This window comes from Chenopodium album, chromosome 6 (assembly GCF_948465745.1).
Source record: "Chenopodium album chromosome 6, dcCheAlbu1.1, whole genome shotgun sequence".
Lineage (NCBI taxonomy): Eukaryota > Viridiplantae > Streptophyta > Magnoliopsida > Caryophyllales > Amaranthaceae > Chenopodium > Chenopodium album.
The window spans coordinates 27,179,706-27,196,315 of NC_137839.1; the positions used below are offsets into that span (position 1 = coordinate 27,179,706).

The 16,610-nt window shown below is 32.1% G+C and overlaps 1 protein-coding gene and 1 long non-coding RNA gene across 2 annotated transcripts; both read right to left on the reverse strand.

Annotated features, from left to right (window-relative positions):
• Positions 1–2,569: 2,569 nt before the first annotated feature.
• LOC145634777 (uncharacterized) lies at positions 2,570–3,708 on the reverse strand. The gene is made up of 2 exons (XR_014113545.1): positions 3,591–3,708; positions 2,570–3,502 (listed from the first exon to the last, which is right to left on the reverse strand). It is a non-coding gene; the product is annotated as an uncharacterized LOC145634777 (long non-coding RNA).
• An 80-nt stretch (positions 3,709–3,788) lies between these two features.
• On the reverse strand, positions 3,789–5,542 carry LOC145636837 (uncharacterized). The gene is made up of 3 exons (XM_081688379.1): positions 4,647–5,542; positions 4,000–4,203; positions 3,789–3,896 (listed from the first exon to the last, which is right to left on the reverse strand). The coding sequence occupies exons 1-3, from the start codon at positions 4,854–4,856 to the stop codon at positions 3,789–3,791; spliced, it is 522 nt and encodes a 173-aa protein (XP_081544505.1). The 5' UTR covers positions 4,857–5,542.
• Positions 5,543–16,610: the final 11,068 nt, after the last annotated feature.

Consider the following 16,610-nt stretch of genomic DNA (forward strand, 5'->3'; position numbering starts at 1 on the left):
ATAGAAATCATGTTTAGATTGTTATTTTGATTCATAGTGTCATGTTAGGATGTTTTATTGTTTCCTAGTATCATGTTTAGGGTAATAATTAAGTTTCTAATATCAATTATGATTTCTATGATGCTTTCTATTTCTTTCCTAATATCATGTTAGTATCATGTTAGGGTTAAAGCTTTGATCTTTATTGTTTAGTGACATGCTAGGGTTTGTTATTAATCTTGTTAGTATCGTGCCTAGGATCTTGCTATTGATATTATGCTTTAACATGAATATTATGATTATTTTAATTATGATTGTTATTATTATGATTTATTGTGATGATTATTATGTTGCTTGATATGTATTATTGTTATTGCTTGATCACGCCTTTTATGTATGTTTAAAGGGAATTGGTACTTGTAATCACGCTTAATAAGATAATTAATAATTTTGTTTTGGGATAATATGATTATAATTCAAGTGATCACCAATAATAGTCTTATTTGTGCAATAATATTCAACCAACATATATTAAAAAGGTTTAGGGTAAACCTATTGATTGTATGTTAGTCAGAAAGCGCACATGAATACGAGGAGAATAAAGTAGAGGCTTATTATTAGGGCGAGTTCTTTCTCTTTTAGATTGGATTTGTACCTTCATCCCCGAACTTCCAGTCATGGTTCCAGACCTATTGGAGTTAACGATCTCCTGGATTGTTAAGGGGTGTAACTTTCACCCTGTGAACGGTTTACAAGTTCCTAAAACTTGTTGGCGACTCTTTTTCTCTAGCTTCCTTCCCTTTGGACGCCACCATGCATGCTTAAGTGTATGATCAAAGTGGGGTTCAAGTTTGGGATAATGCTTGAAATATTCCCTACAGTTTTTTGGTGACTCCACTGGGGAGGATTTCTATTTTAATTCCTAAAATTTATTTGTCAATGATTTAGAATGAACGGATGAGACTCGAAAAGTTCTAAGTATTTCATGTGCGTAATTTTGAATTACATTATTTTCATATGCATAAAAAAGGGCATCATTGGAAAGACCATCTGTAATGAGTCAAAAACATAGGATTTTTACAAGTAGGAAATTTGAGAAATATTTTTCACAACTAGAATCAAAATAATATTGTGAAAACTGGAAAATTCTAAGAACACAGAAAGTTCACACATTAGTAACTTCAAGGAAAATATAAAACAAAACAATTAATTAAACAATTGAAAGAGAGATTTAGGACCAAACCCTTAGAAATTAAAACCTTTCACGTTAAGGGCGAAGGCAACTTCGAACTTGGCTAGGTGTGTCTAGTGCTAATGTATGAGGAATTTTGTTTGTAAAAGGGTTGGCTTAGAAAGAGGGAGAGAGAATCAAGAAATTTTGGATGAGAGTTGGTTAGAGTAGATAGAGAGAATTGATGATGGAAATTGATGATTGAAAACAGAGGTTTTAGGAGGCTATTTATAAAGAAAATTAGCCGGATATGATAAAAAACGAATCAGAGTTTCAAAAAGAATAAAACACGATTGCAGCGCCAAACACGCGGTTGTCGCCAAATGCTGGAGTGCAGCGCCAGACGTTAGGTCTGGCGCCAGACGCTGGAAATAAATTTCCACGCATTTTCTTATTTTGATAAAATTTAGCCGTACGAGAGGGCAAAATTGTATTTTCCTTAAAAACACTTCTTTTATTCCGATTAAAACTCTTAAAAGTCAACTAAAGTCAATTTATCAATGCTAATTAAATTAGAATTCAAAAGAACCTTCTAGAAGACTATAATCAATCTTATTGCATTAGTAATGATAAATCAATAATAGGCCCTCCTCTAGATCATTGGGCCGCACATAAATATCAAACTGGGCACAGTTTAGTAATTTGGCCATAACTTCCTCATTATTCATCGGAATTGGGCTTATAATATATCGTTGGAAAGGTCTTTTCAAGCCCTATCCAACTACACTATTATTGGACCCTTATCATGGACCAAAATATATTGGACCCAAAAAATGTTACATAATGTGGTAAAAGTGTTATTATATAGACAATAGGTAACACTTTAATGGGTGATACTTCTGCCCATGTTCCCTAAGGTCTTATGTAACACTTTGGGTAACGTATGGTAACACTTTTAAAAGTGTTACTTTAAACCTTCTTATGTAACACTTTTTTATATTATTAGTATCATTTTTAAAGTGTTACCTTTTATTTCTCAAGTAACACTTTCTCATCTTCAGTAACATTTTTCGATCATATAGGAACACTTTATCCAACATTACGTATCATTTTTTCGAACTAACGTATCACCTAATTGGTTATTAGGTAACATTTTTCAATCATCTTGTGACATATTGTAGCACTTTATTCGACATTATGTATCACTTTTTGCAAACTACTGTAACACCTTAATAATTAATAGGTAACATTTATTATTATTATTATTATTATTATTATTATTATTATTATTATTATTATTATTATTATTATTATTATTATTATTATTATTATTATTATTATTATTGTTATTATTATTATTATTATTATTATTATTATTATTACATGTTCAACATCAACGATAGTGAAATTAACATATACGATAAACAATTATTTGAATTTATATAATTTCATAGTTTCTTCACAAAAATCTATAAACACCAATTTTTTGTTTGGCTAAGTAATGTAATAAAAAAAATTAATAAGTCAGCTTCGACCTTGAAATTAGACCACCAAATTCTACCCACTTTTTTGTTTCAAAAAAAAAAAAAAAAACAGCAATAGTAACATTAGCAGGAGCACAGCAGCAGATATCATAAGCAGCAGCTAGAAGGAATTACAGCAGCACCAAAGCTGCAAATAGCGGTAGCAGCAGACAGTGATAGTAGTAGCAGACAACGGCCAGAAAACAGCAGCATGCATCAGCAACAACGAGCAGAAAATAGCAGCAAAAAGGAGTAACAGCTAGCAAAAAATAGGCATCTTGACAGCATAAAGCGGTAACAGGCATAGAGCAAAAACAACAGAGAGCGAAAACATTTATGCAATCAGCAGCATGCATCTTGACTTGCTAGTCTAAGCCTTCATCTTCAACCATTTCATCCTATGTATTTGTAAAAGCAACATATATCAGATAACCAGAACAAAAAATAATAATCACATTTAATGCTTTCTAAAAGTGAATATATTAACCATTACCTCATTTTGTTGTCGTTCAGAGTCTAAATTTGGAACTTGATCTCTATGCTCTAGATTGGATGACACATTTTCAAGTGTTCGAGTCAAAGTATCCACCACTTTAGGATCAATTTGCTTGAGCGTCTTCATTAATTCTGCTACTGTTTCTTTCACAATTTCGTCTTTATAGGGCTTTAGGAACTCATCAGGAATTATTGGTTTGTTGCTCTTTCCCCTTAGTGAACATATCCCTGGTTGCTTTTTTTTAAGGCCAAAGTTATTTGGCTTATTCATTACTTCAAAGTATGCAACATCTCCATCAATTTCACTTTGCATTTGGACTTCCTCCATCTTGTCCTATAATTGGAAATATAACAAATAAATAACTAGCTAATTTCACACAAATAATCATATTCCAAAAAAAAGTGGAGACAAGGAGACTTACAATGTTACTTTGGGTGGGCTCGTAAGAAGTTTTGTATTGTTTGTCTGCTTTCCTTTTACGACTTTCTTTGTACACGTGTGCTAAGGATGGTGGCTTCTTTTCAAGATCTAGTTGTTGCTAGAATATAAAATACATCAAAATAAGAATTCAATAAAGATTGTTAAATGATCATAGTGAGAACGATAAGAAAGAAATAACTTAATACAAATATACCAATTTATGTTGTTTCCTCGCGAAAGTCATAGGACCCATAGTGTGCCTATCTATTTGATCTTTACTTATTTCACTTTTCTTTTTGCTTTCTTCCTACATGCATGCATAGCACACAGTTCATAGCTTAAAATCTTTTATTTTTAGAGGGTAGTAAGCAATTGTATTACATATAACGGAAACAAACAATAAATTTTACCTGAACTTGTTCCAAATTCCAAAATTCTAGCAACTCTTTGAAATGCGCTACTGGAATTGTAATAAGTGGATCTGCCAACCTATCACCATCATTGTCATATGGAGTAAAGTGTCTTGCCTTTACACTACATTTATATTTACGCCAGAGCCTTCCCACGGATGACAATACACTGCCCTTACCTTCTTCAGGGATAATGAATTTCTTCTGTATTATGCAAAATATTAAACAAGAAAATTAGGGAGTGCCAAAAGAAGCGCATCTTAACTAAGAACACTACATTATGCTTTTTATCATAATCTATTTCGAATTGTACTTGTATCAGAATGTATCAGAAATGTGTGGTAAAATATTTTTATATCAGAAATTTTTTGCTATGCAGGGTGCTGGATGTGTGATAAAAAATTACAAGGGGGATCTAGTTAAGATAGCTACTTGGAAGAGGCCTACTTGTTTGTTTTTGTGAAGATCAGGTCTTTTAATTTGCAAGTAGGTTAAATATGTGGCAGCTAGATAAAGTCAAGTGTATGTTGTATCTTCTCACAATAAAAAACATTGAGCACTTTGAAAATTACAGTAGCTATGTAACTCATACTCTTTATAAAAGACACAAAATACTAGCATTTTAATTCATAATAAAAGGTACATACCTTCACATAATTCCAAATTTTATCCTTGTCTTTAACATGATGCCAATTAATCTTGTTCAACGGCGCTAGAGAAGCATTACGAGCTAATGTCCCTAAGAATCTTGTAAATGTATCTACGGACTTATCGTCAGGACCAATAGGCTTTCCCATTTCATTAAGAACAATAAGCTTACGCTCTTCTAATGTCCATTCATGAACATCCTTACACATAGTAGGTCCTCTAGTACGCTTCTTTTTTGGAAGTACTACATCAAAATTAACTGAACAAAGTCATTAAAATTAAAATCATGTATTGCTCTTAACATATCTATCTTAAAATATTTAGAGCGGAATGATAGTGATCATTACCTATTTGTTCACTTTCATGCTCATGATTCATTAATGGTTCAGCTTGCATTCCTAGCTCCTCGGGGGTAAGAGTACTAAAATCCTCACTATACTCATCTTCTTCATCTGCATATTGTTCCAAATTACGTTCATTTAAACCCATATGATTCTCGTAATCTTCCTGTAAGTCAGGTTTAATTCTTTGTGGTTGTGAAAAAATGTGTGCTTGCGAACCCCTTAAAAGCACCTGTGAACTAGCCCTGTTAACATGTTATAGTTGTCGTTGTAATAAATCAGTTTGTTTTGCTCTTTTCTCTTTTTCTATCAATTGTGTTTTCATTTGCCTGAAAGCACTGAGTGAACCAGGAGCAACCATTGCCTTACTCTGCCCTATCTTAGCTTGGACACCCTTCCCAAGCTCAACCTCTTTCTCTTGCTGACTATGGGACGATAGATTTTTCTGTGCATTAGACTTGCCTAATTGGATTTTTCTTTGCGTTGAATCTGTCCCTTGCAACCCTTGCCCTACTTGTTGTTTTTCGATGTTTTGATGACGCATCTTAACAAGACTAGCCATGGGTGAAGAGACACTTGTCGTGTCTTTAATGTTTGTGGGAATCTTCCCTCTCGATGCCACAACCTGCAATAAAGTATTCGAGAAAAACATTAAAAGTATTACATGACTTTTTATCAATTCTGATTCACATAATGAAGTTGTCAGGAAAAAAAAAAGAAACACCTTTTTCGAACGAGACCTCAAGTTTACACTGTTTTTCCTTATCTGATTTTCATCCTCTTCACTTGAGTGGTTCAATTCACCCTCTTCATCAGGTGTGTACTCGTCAGTATCTTTAGTCACCTTCTTGCTTTTTTTCGTTTGTTTCGATCCCTTCACAGATTGTTTCAGATGATAAGCCATGGACATAACCCCCAAATCCTTCATTCTGCTTTTGTTTTGTTCTATCCTTGCTTGTCTAGCTTTCTCATAATCTGCCATTGCTTCCTACAGAAAAACTCATTCCAAAAAATCAGATTAGTCTTGCAGTGATTAGTCCTGGAAACATAAAGACGAGGGAATGGAACAGTGTACTTGTAGTGATAAGTCATGGAAATATGTATGTATTGCTGGCATTCAGTTTGATACAAATAGCATTCAAAACTCTGCCATTCCAGATTAGTTTTATAGTTTCTCTATTCATTTCAATATTGACAATAACAATACAGATATGGATTCAGGCTTTTATGACACTAAGCCACTTTGAATTTTACACACGCACACAAAGACACAAGCATTCTAAATTTAAGCTCTGACTTCATATCTGATCTTCAATTCTGAGCTTCAAATCTGAAATTCTGATATGAATTCAGGTCTGAATTAAGTTCTGAAATTCAAAACTGATTTCAGTTTTGAATTTCAGATCTGATTTCAGTTCTAAAATTTAGGTCTGATTTCAGTTATGAAATTGAGATCTGATTTCAGTTCTGAAATTCAAGTCTGATTTCATTTTGTCAAAAGTGAGAGTGGTGAGGGAACAGGTTGCTTCTAGGGAATAATTATTATATAAGTTAGATTACTGCATCGTTTGTATAAAAACCAAGATTAAAACCCAACTAGGATACAAAAGAAATACAGAAATGACATGTAAGAAAAGGAGGCATAAAGTTTTACAGTATAAAAACCAAGGTGCCATTTCTGGCATAAATTTAACAGCCAAGAAATGACAAGCAAGTTAGTTCTTATATGTCTAAGAATGGTTTTTCCATTTTAGTTAAGTATCACATGTATTAGCCTAATAGGATTCTGTAAGCAACTGCAAGCATAGTACCCTGATGACAAAAGATGCATAGGATTAATACAAATATCAGAAGTTGAGAACAGATCTAAAGTTGTTTAATACCCTCGTTTCTTTTAACAAGGCACGTTGACCATTTTACGGTGTATTAAGAGTTACTCTGGAGTAGTAAATAATGCAGTGGTGATTCAGATTTGACATTAAATACTGAATTCAGAATATAAGTAAACCAGCACATCAGACAGACCAGACTAACACACTATGTGCAGTAAATAAATGGTTAACCAGTATGGTGACATTGCCCAAGCAACTACAGTCCAACTTAAATAACTACCCCCAGGAAAACTGTGAATTCAATCACAGAAGTTTATATCATTTAGGTGATTTAACTTGGCTGACCACTTAAAAGGGAATCCAAGATGGGAAATATATATATCCAATCACAGAAAGGGGTTCATATTCACGAGGGGAAAAAAATTGAAAAACTGGAAAGAGGTTCATAGTCAGAAATAAAGGCCACGCAAAACTTTGGGATGAGCCTTCCTAACATTAGAAATGAAAGAAGACAAGGCAAGGAAGTCTGCACAACATACTGATTGATTTCATGCTTTCTATACAAAAAATCATAAATGAGCAAGAAGCACCCAAAATGGATAAAAATGCAAGCATGGTACCCTGATTTCTGGCATAAATTTAGCAGCCAAGAAATGACAAGCAAGTTAGTTCTTATATGTCTAAGAATGGTTTTTCCATTTTAGATAAGTATCACATTGCAAGCTGTCAGCAAGAAAGTTTATTCTGTAAAAGGTGTAAATTAAATAGGATTCAACAGAAGGACACACAAGCCAACCACCCTAATAATCTAAGGCTCCAATTTATTTTCCACATTAATTTCAATATAAGCCAAAAAAGAAAAAATGAGAGAGACAGGAACAAAGAAAGAGCACCTGACTGGAAGTTTGAGTACCTCAGCAAAGAATGAGCACCTCAGCACACCTGACTGCACATAAAACAAAGTCTGGATTAATTTACATATTCTGAGTAGAAAGAATATTTCAACAGTTGGCTAAATGTAATTTGGGTCCTGGTGAAAATAAGAATGACCCTTTGAATATTCAACTGCCACTATAATATCAAACCTCGAATCAAATCAACTAGCAACATAGAGGTGCTCTGTTGCATAACACTTTATTTAACCACTGACTTAAAAACAAAAAAATAACACAAGAAGTTAAGATAGAAAAATAAAACACTACAATGATAGTTTGTGAAATCAAAAAAATAGGTTTAAATCTATTATAATAATAATTCTAATTAAATTCTCCAGACATGTCACTTTGATGGTTCCATCCAATCCCAATCTGTGTCATCTATATCGGAACTTTCTTCTCGATTATCATCCATAATTTCATTGTTCACAGGAACCTCAACTCTGTCATAAGCAGCTTCTCTGCACCAATTATGATGTTCAACATGACCCATAGCAGAAATTACATCCTCCGCGGGTTCACGAACTTCACTCATAAACGTTTGTTCAGATTGCCCCTCGACATAAAAAAAGTCTCTTGGCAAATTTCGGTTCACATAGTACCAATCTTCTTCAAGGCCATCTTGAGTATAGAACACTTGATGCACTTGTGATGCCAAGACAAAAGGATCATCTTTAGAGCACAGTTTCTTGAAGTTAACACGAGTGAGTCCATAATCGTCTACTTCCATATGGAACCAATCACACTTGAATAACACAACACTGAAAGCACTCCAATAATCTATCTCTATTATAGACCTTATAATCCCATAGTATGTGACATCACCAAGAACGGGATTGTGATCCTTGCTACTCGCGAAGCTTGGAGTCAAAGCTGTCAAAGAGACTCCACTATTTTGCGTTTTACACTTTTCATCATGATCTCTTGTGTAGAACTTATATCCATTACAAAAATATCCGATGTAGCTTCGTGCAACACTAGAAGGACCTTTGGATAGCCACTTGATATGATCTGGGACATTATTCACCTCGACCTTTCCTCTAAACCAAACCTTGAATTCATTGCTATGCTCTTGTGCCTCTTTCCACCTTCTTTTTCGTCTATCTCTAGACTTCTTCTTTACAAACTCTTCATGTTCCATTCATAGTATTAAACAACCATATAAGTAAGATAATAAAACAAAAGAAATTCAAACACAACGGAAAAAGATAATCGAAAAATTACTCACTTGATGTAATTCTCAACTAGGTCATTTTCACAATTAAACAACACATAACGATGTGTTAGAGTCATTGTGTTTGAATCAAGAGTGTATGACTTCCCTTTCTTCTTCCCTTTCTTTTTCCTCCCAAGAGGATAACCTGCCTTAGGGAACAAAGGTGATTCTTCATCAATTTCATTACTTTTCTCTTGACTTTTGTTAAACCACTTAGATCGCTTCTTTACACTTGCATTTAAATACCTAGAGCAGAATATCAAGCACTCTACAGCCAAATAACCTTCAGCTATAGAAGCCTCCAGGCGACATCGATTTTTAACATATGATTTTAACTTTCCAAGGTACCTTTCTATAGTGTACATCCACCAATCACAAACTGGTCCACCACGCTTTATTTCATCAATTAAATGAATCGGTAAGTGGACCATTATGTCAAAAAAAGATGGTGGAAATATTCTTTCTAGTTCACAAAGAGTCTCAACAATTTGTGCTTGAAGGCGATCCAAATCTTTTGGATTGATGACTCTCTTGCATATTTCTCTAAAAAAGCCACTCAATCTCATAAGAGGTATTGCAACATGCTTTGGTAAAGTTTTTCTAATAGCTGATGGAAGCAAGTGTTGCATTATTATATGAGCATCATGACTCTTGTACTCCGATATTTTCCCCTCCTTCACTTGCACACACCTTGCAATATTTGATGCACAACCCTGGGGCAGCTTTGTCTTCTTCAAAACACTACAAAATATGCTTTTCTCTTCCTTTGTCATTGAGAATGATGCTTTGGGCAGCAAAACATACTGCCCGTCACCTGCATCTATAGGGTGTAGTTGTTCCCTTATACCCATTTCTTGCAGATCTAATCGAGCCTTATGATGATCTTTTGATTTTCCATGTATGTCTAACAAAGTTTCTAGCACATTGTCACATACGTTTTTTTCAATGTGCATGACATCCAAATGATGACGACACCCACAATCTTTCCAATAAGGCAAAGTGTGGAAGACGGAGGACTTTCTCCATGGACAATCTACATATTTCTTCTTTGGTTGTAACTTTCCAAACTTGTTTTCCCAATTTTCCAACAAGCTTAAAATTTGATCCCCTGTTAAAGGATCTGGAGATGTCCTCTCTTCCTTTTCCCCGTTAAAAGACTCCATATCATACCGCCAAGGATGATTTTCATCTAACCATCGACGATGAGCCCAATAGCAGGATTTGTTGCTATTATTCAAGTGAAGATGATCAGTCTCGTAGTGACAATAGGGGCATGCAAACTTCCCTTTGGTGCTCCATCCAGATAGCATAGCATAACCTAGAAAGTCGCTGGTCGTTGATTGTAGAGCTGAACGCATCTTAAATGTTTGACGCTTCTGCGCATCATATGTGTCCAACCCATACTCCCACAAATCTTTAAGTTCTTGAACCAATGGTTGAAGGTAGACATCAATGTCATTTCCAGGAGAGGTGGGCTTAGGAATAAGGAGAGATAACATTAAGAATTCTGGTTTCATACACAACCATGGTGGTAAGTTGTAATTAATTATAACAACAGGCCATGTACTATGTTGTGTGCTCATAGTTCGAAATGGATTATCCGTCACTTGCAAGCCCCAAACGAACATTTCGTGTTTCATTAGCAAAATCTGGGTACTTTTGGTCAAATTCTTTCCACACCTCACCGTCAGCAGAATGCCTCAATAACTCATCTTTCTTTCTTTCTTCATCATGCCACCTCATTAGCCTTGCTGTTTCTGAACACATGTACAACCTTTGAAGCCTTGGTTTAAGAGGAAAATGCCAAAGAACTTTTGCGGGGATTTGATGCACTTTCTTAGATGGCTGATTAGTAATATCTTCTTGGTTTTCAGTCTTGGAGCATGACAAACATGACAAGACGTGGCAGCTTCGTGCTCCTTCCAATATAGCATACAATCAATACGACATGCATCAATCTTGTCATAATGAAGACCTGGATCTTTTATCAATTTCCTTGCCTCATTAAAAGAGTTAGGCAAATTGGATGCATCCGGTAATACTTCTCGAAAAAGCTCCAAAAAATCTGAAATTGCTATATTAGTTAACCCATGAGTACACTTCAAAAGGTAAAAACGAATAAGAAATGACAGCTTTGAAAACTTTTTGCACCCAGGATATAGCTCTTATTTTCCATCTTCAACTAACTTATAAAACTTCTTAGCCTCATCATTTGGCTCATCTCCAACCCCTTCACACCTTTCTGCCACATCTCTATGAACATCATATATCAGACGTTCAATATCATCATGCATGTCTTCAACATCCCTTTCATTATTTGATGTTGATGACAAGCCCTTTTCATAACAATGTCATCCTTCAGTGCCAGGCTCGATCCCGTTTGCAATCAAATGATTGAAAATTGTCTCTCTATGATGCCAAAAGCGATGATAGCACACCTTACACGAGCAAGAAATTTAATCTCCAATTGCTTGTGTTGAAAACGCTTTATCTAAATAATCCTCTACACCTTTCTCATACTCGTGACTAGATTGTAAGAAGTTGGTCCAACTACTCATTTTGTCTCCTTTATAAAAATTTATACATAATTAAATTTAAATATTTAAAATATTGGCATATAATTTAACATGTTCAAAAGGAATGACATTATTCATAGAAACAAACGCCCATATATTCAACCTCATATAATAATAATAGAAATGAAACAAGTAAAAGAAAAATAAAAAATTATGTTCAATCCATTTGGTTTAACTTATTAGGACTTGTTTAGACAAATTCAATTCAAATAAGTTAAATTTAAACAAAGTCAGTTACTGCTACTTCACACTTCAATTTACGTTGATCCCTATATAAAAGCACTGACCATTAGCAAACCTCCAAACACAATGACACAATCCTAAAGGATATTTAATTTACAAATGTTAACACCTTATTCTAAGACCCCCATCCCCTAGACTCCAAACCTTTTTGGCTGAAAAATTCTCCCTGTTCATCAAGTGAAAACCTTTTCTATTAACATATTTAACTAATAACAACTGAAGCCAAACAAATTGACCATAAAAGTAGAGTCTAGAGGACAATAGAAAAATGAAAGTGAAAAACCACAAGTGAAAAGCTTGCAAATCAGGGAAATTGCCCAGACACTTTACAACTAATTTCTCTAATGCAATGCAAAACATGCCAAATTTACTTCAAGATTTGTGAAAGATCAAAGTCTCATCTACAAAAAGCATATAGAATGCTAAAATCTAACAGCTAAGAACAATAAATCAGAGCCTTAATTCTAAAAGGATGTGGTCAGATCCATAAACTATGATGTCCTGAAACTTATCAAATTCTAGATTATCTGACAGTGCATTTCACAATGTAACATGGTCTAAAAATTGAAGAAGTTAGTAACTTTTTTTAATTCAAACCAGCTAAGGGTACATATTGTATCATTGAAACTATGTTCTAATCCTCGTTATTTTATTGGATACTTAAGCAAATCATCAAAAAATAATTTAAACAAATCATCTGAATTGAAGATTAATTGTTAGAGGAAAAAATAAAAGGATTATCCAAGCCTCTAAAATTGCAATGGAATTCACGAATACCTCAATAAGTAGAACCCAAACACAGAATAACACTCAAATAATCACATCTTCAGAATTCAGTATATCAGTTCAAAGTGTCTTCAATCAAATACACTATTTAACAAGCTCTGCACAATTTGCATGTAATCTCTCTGAACCTTTGTTAATGAATAAATGCTTAATTCCTACAATTATACTAATACAGAGTAAACGCTTAATTGATTCCTACCCGATTAAATTATTTCAGAGTTCAATTTTTTTTAAAAAAATAAACGCTTGATTTCTTAGATTCTTGAAATTAATGAATAAGCATTTTATAGATTCTTGAAATATGATGAATAAATAAACAAAAAAAAAAATTAAAAACCACTCTCGTAAATCAGATAATACCTTAAATTGGAGCACGATTTTGATGATACCCACAGCTTCAAGGAAACGAATGATTTCCCTGATGAAATTGCGCTACACGATCAAGGATTCAATTGATTTTTCTGATGAAATTGCGCTAATCAACAAACTAGGTTAGAGAATTTCGTTCCTCCTGTGAAGAGGATGAAATACAGCTTTTAATTTTGTTTGGCGGTTTCAGAATCAATTTTGCCCCCAATTTTTTTTTTAATTTCCTTTGGCGCTAATAGTATTAACCTAGCTTCTTTTTTTTTTTTAATTTGGAAAGATAGTATTAACCTAAGCTAGCTAGATGAATGAAATTGTTTCCCTCAAAAAAAAAAAAAAAAAAAAAAAAAAAAAAAAAAAAGGATGAATGAAATTGTTAAACTTATGTTTCAAAAAAAAAAAAATGTTAAACTTAGGAATTAACACTACCTTTTTTTAATTGAAATTTTAATCTAAATTATTTTTTTCCCAAAAACACAAGGTAACACCTGTTAATGTTCACAAACTTTTAAAAAAAATCGGGTGTACAATAATTATTGTACATCCACTATAAAGGTAGACTAAATTGATCAAAAGTTACCCCTTAAATAAATAAAAGTTACCCTAATATGCATAAAAGTAATCCAATACAAATAAAAATTATTAGTAAAGAATCACATTTTAAATGACTAAAAATCAATTATTAGTGATTGAATGTAATTAAATTACCATTATAAAACTTTTCTTATTGTCTATTTACATAAAAATTGTATTATGTTTCAAGTTACCCAAAAAAAGGCAAAATATTACCCTAAAATTAGTTAAAAGTTACCCTTATACTGCTCGATGTACATTAATATTAGTGTAAACCGAGTGTATACAAAAGTTTTTTGTTAATGTTACCACAAAATGTTACTTAGTATGAAAGTGTCACTTTATGATGTTACTTATGTTAAAAGTGTTACATTGAGTTTTACATCCTACAAAAGTGTTACCAAAGTGTTACTTATAAATCTAGTAATCTTCTCTATCAAAAAGTGTTACCAAGACGTGATACATAAAGTCAATTATGTACTAGTGTTGAAAGTAGAGAAGAATAGAATAAGGTATATTAAAAATATTACACTCCAATTGATGTTCATAAATTTGCCCGATAATAATTACTTCAGTATACTTTTTTTTGTTTGTTTTTACTTAAATTTTTTTAAATATTTGGCTAGCTTTTAAAATCTAAAACTAATACTAAAGAAGCAATCACTGACATCATCACTCTCTCCAAATTATACACGTGTTGCTTTCTCATGAAAATTTTTCCGCCAAACTACATTGATGATGTCATTTTAAAAATATTTTTATACTTAATTTATAGGGTTTTGATTTTTGATGAGGAATTTTATGGTTGGTGTGTTTGAATTGAATTGTGATCCTTAAACTTGGTGATCAAAAAGTTTGTATGTTGTTCCCTAAACTACTAATATATATTTGTTTTAACCTATATTAGGGTTAGTAGTTTGAGTTCTAACTGAAGCGACGTTTCTAGGTATTAGATGAATTTGGATCTCAAATCGGCAAGATTTTATTTGGGTGAATTTTGGTTTATAATATAATTTTTTTTTTGAAGTTTAAAAATAAAATCTAATAATGGAGATTAAATCTTATTGCCTAAATTGAGCTAATTCCTCATACTAACGAATTTCTATTCCTTCAACTTTGAACTTTTTGAATAGTCCACTTTATGTTTTATTTTTTATTAAGACAAATGCTCCTCAAATTTTCAATTTTGTGGGTTAATATATTTGACTTATTGTCTTTTTTTTTTTGTTGGTAGTATGTTTGAGTTTTATAATGTCTTAGAAAATTTTAATACTTATAGAAAATTTTAATACTTATAGAAAATTTAAACAATTATAGAAATTTCACATAAATTTATTATATCCGTGCATTGCACGAAAGCTAATCTATCTATCTATAACTATACTAAAACAGAGGCGCTTAACACAGAAACTACACGTATCACCTTGACATTAAAAGTTATCCCGCTCTTTTCCGCTATTCTATAAGTATATTTTTTATACATATTACGCATAATATATTTCTTTATTCACTAAATCTATTAAAACCTTCTCTTTCTTATACATATTACGCATAATATATTTTTTTATTTTTTTTGATGGAAATATTACGCATAATATCAAAAAATATCAAAGTCTGTATATAATATTTTGATCTTATAAATGTTATGCATAATTTTGGAAAGTATATACTACAAAATCATTAATTGATCTTACATAATATTTTTTATCAAATAATATATGGAAAATTTATTGATCCTATATAGAACTTTAAGAACCCATGAAACTGAAATACTCATTTATAAAATATTTTTTGCAAATAAAAAAAAGTTTTATACTCAATTTATTATATCTTTCAATACTAATATAGTATTTTGAAACTGCAATACTCCTTTATAGAATATATTTTGTCAAATAAAATATAAAACTCAATTAATTAGGGCTTTTTGTTAGAAACTACCTATTAAAAGTCATTTTTTTTGTGAAAAACTACCTAATTAAAAAAAAAAAAGTTGTAAGAAACTACCTATTAAAATGAAAATGTTGTAAAAGGCTATCCTTTCACCGAGTTTTCACCGTTGTCTAATTTTTCCGGCGTTGACCACCTACTTGCCAATCACGTGAAGTTTTAAAACCTTTATTTTATCACGGCCCACTAACAATGCCACCTATCATGTGACCGGCCGAGCATGGTCAACGCCGAAGAAATTAGTCAAGACGAAAATTCGACGAATAATAGCTTTTTTACAACATTATTTGCTTTAATAGGTAGTTTCTTACAACAATTTATTTTAATAGGTAGTTTCTTACAATATTTTTTTATTAGGTAGTTTCTCACAAAAAAATTTCTTCGAAAAGGTAGTTTTTAACAAAAAGTCCTATATCTTTCAATACTTATACAAAGTATAATACTTTATTTTGTTTTTTTTTTCTCAAAAAAATAAAATATTTTTTTGTCAAATAAAATATTTATTTTATTGAGCACGATATTGTTAAGCAGACTATACTATTTTTAGGAACCATCGTCCAACGTTGGTTTATACTTGATTTAAAATTTTACAAAATATTTCTAACTTTCTATTGCACGGGCATTTTTTTATTTTCCTTATAGTAGACAATTTTACAAAATGTTTACTTAGAATTACATCTTTCAGAGAAATTTCAATCACGCATGTAAATGGGAAATGAATTGAAATACAAAGTTGCACACGGGTACGAGATCGAGTACATACATGATATGAGTACACAATACAGTTGTTTAGAAAATAGAGGATACAGGTACGACAAAAGTATGGTATAATATATTGTTAAAAAATATATTTTATATAATCTTCAATAGTATATGATAAATTTTACTTTATACTTGTAGATTTTAAGAAGATGAAAAAATCATTCAATATTTCATCAAATTCAATAAATTGCAAGCAAATTTATTATTAAAAAATATTTTTAAAATATAATAAAACTATATATTAAAGTACTCGATATCCATAAGAATACGGGTGCGTATTGCATATCCGATACGGGTACGATGAACATTAGAAGAACTCATGCATCATAGACTGTAAATGTAAGGGCCTGTTCATATTTACTGAACTGAACTGAACTGAACTGATT

Bases quoted from the DNA above. Each gene is read 5' to 3' on its own strand.
- LOC145636837 (XM_081688379.1), bottom strand. From the start codon at position 4,856: ATGTGTAAGGATGTTCATGAATGGACATTAGAAGAGCGTAAGCTTATT. The intron at 4,204-4,646 runs GTATGTACCTTT...TGCATAATACAG, and splicing joins AAATTTGGAATTATGTGAAG to AAGAAATTCATTATCCCTGA. The intron at 3,897-3,999 runs GTAAAATTTATT...GCATGCATGTAG, and splicing joins GGAATTTGGAACAAGTTCAG to GAAGAAAGCAAAAAGAAAAG.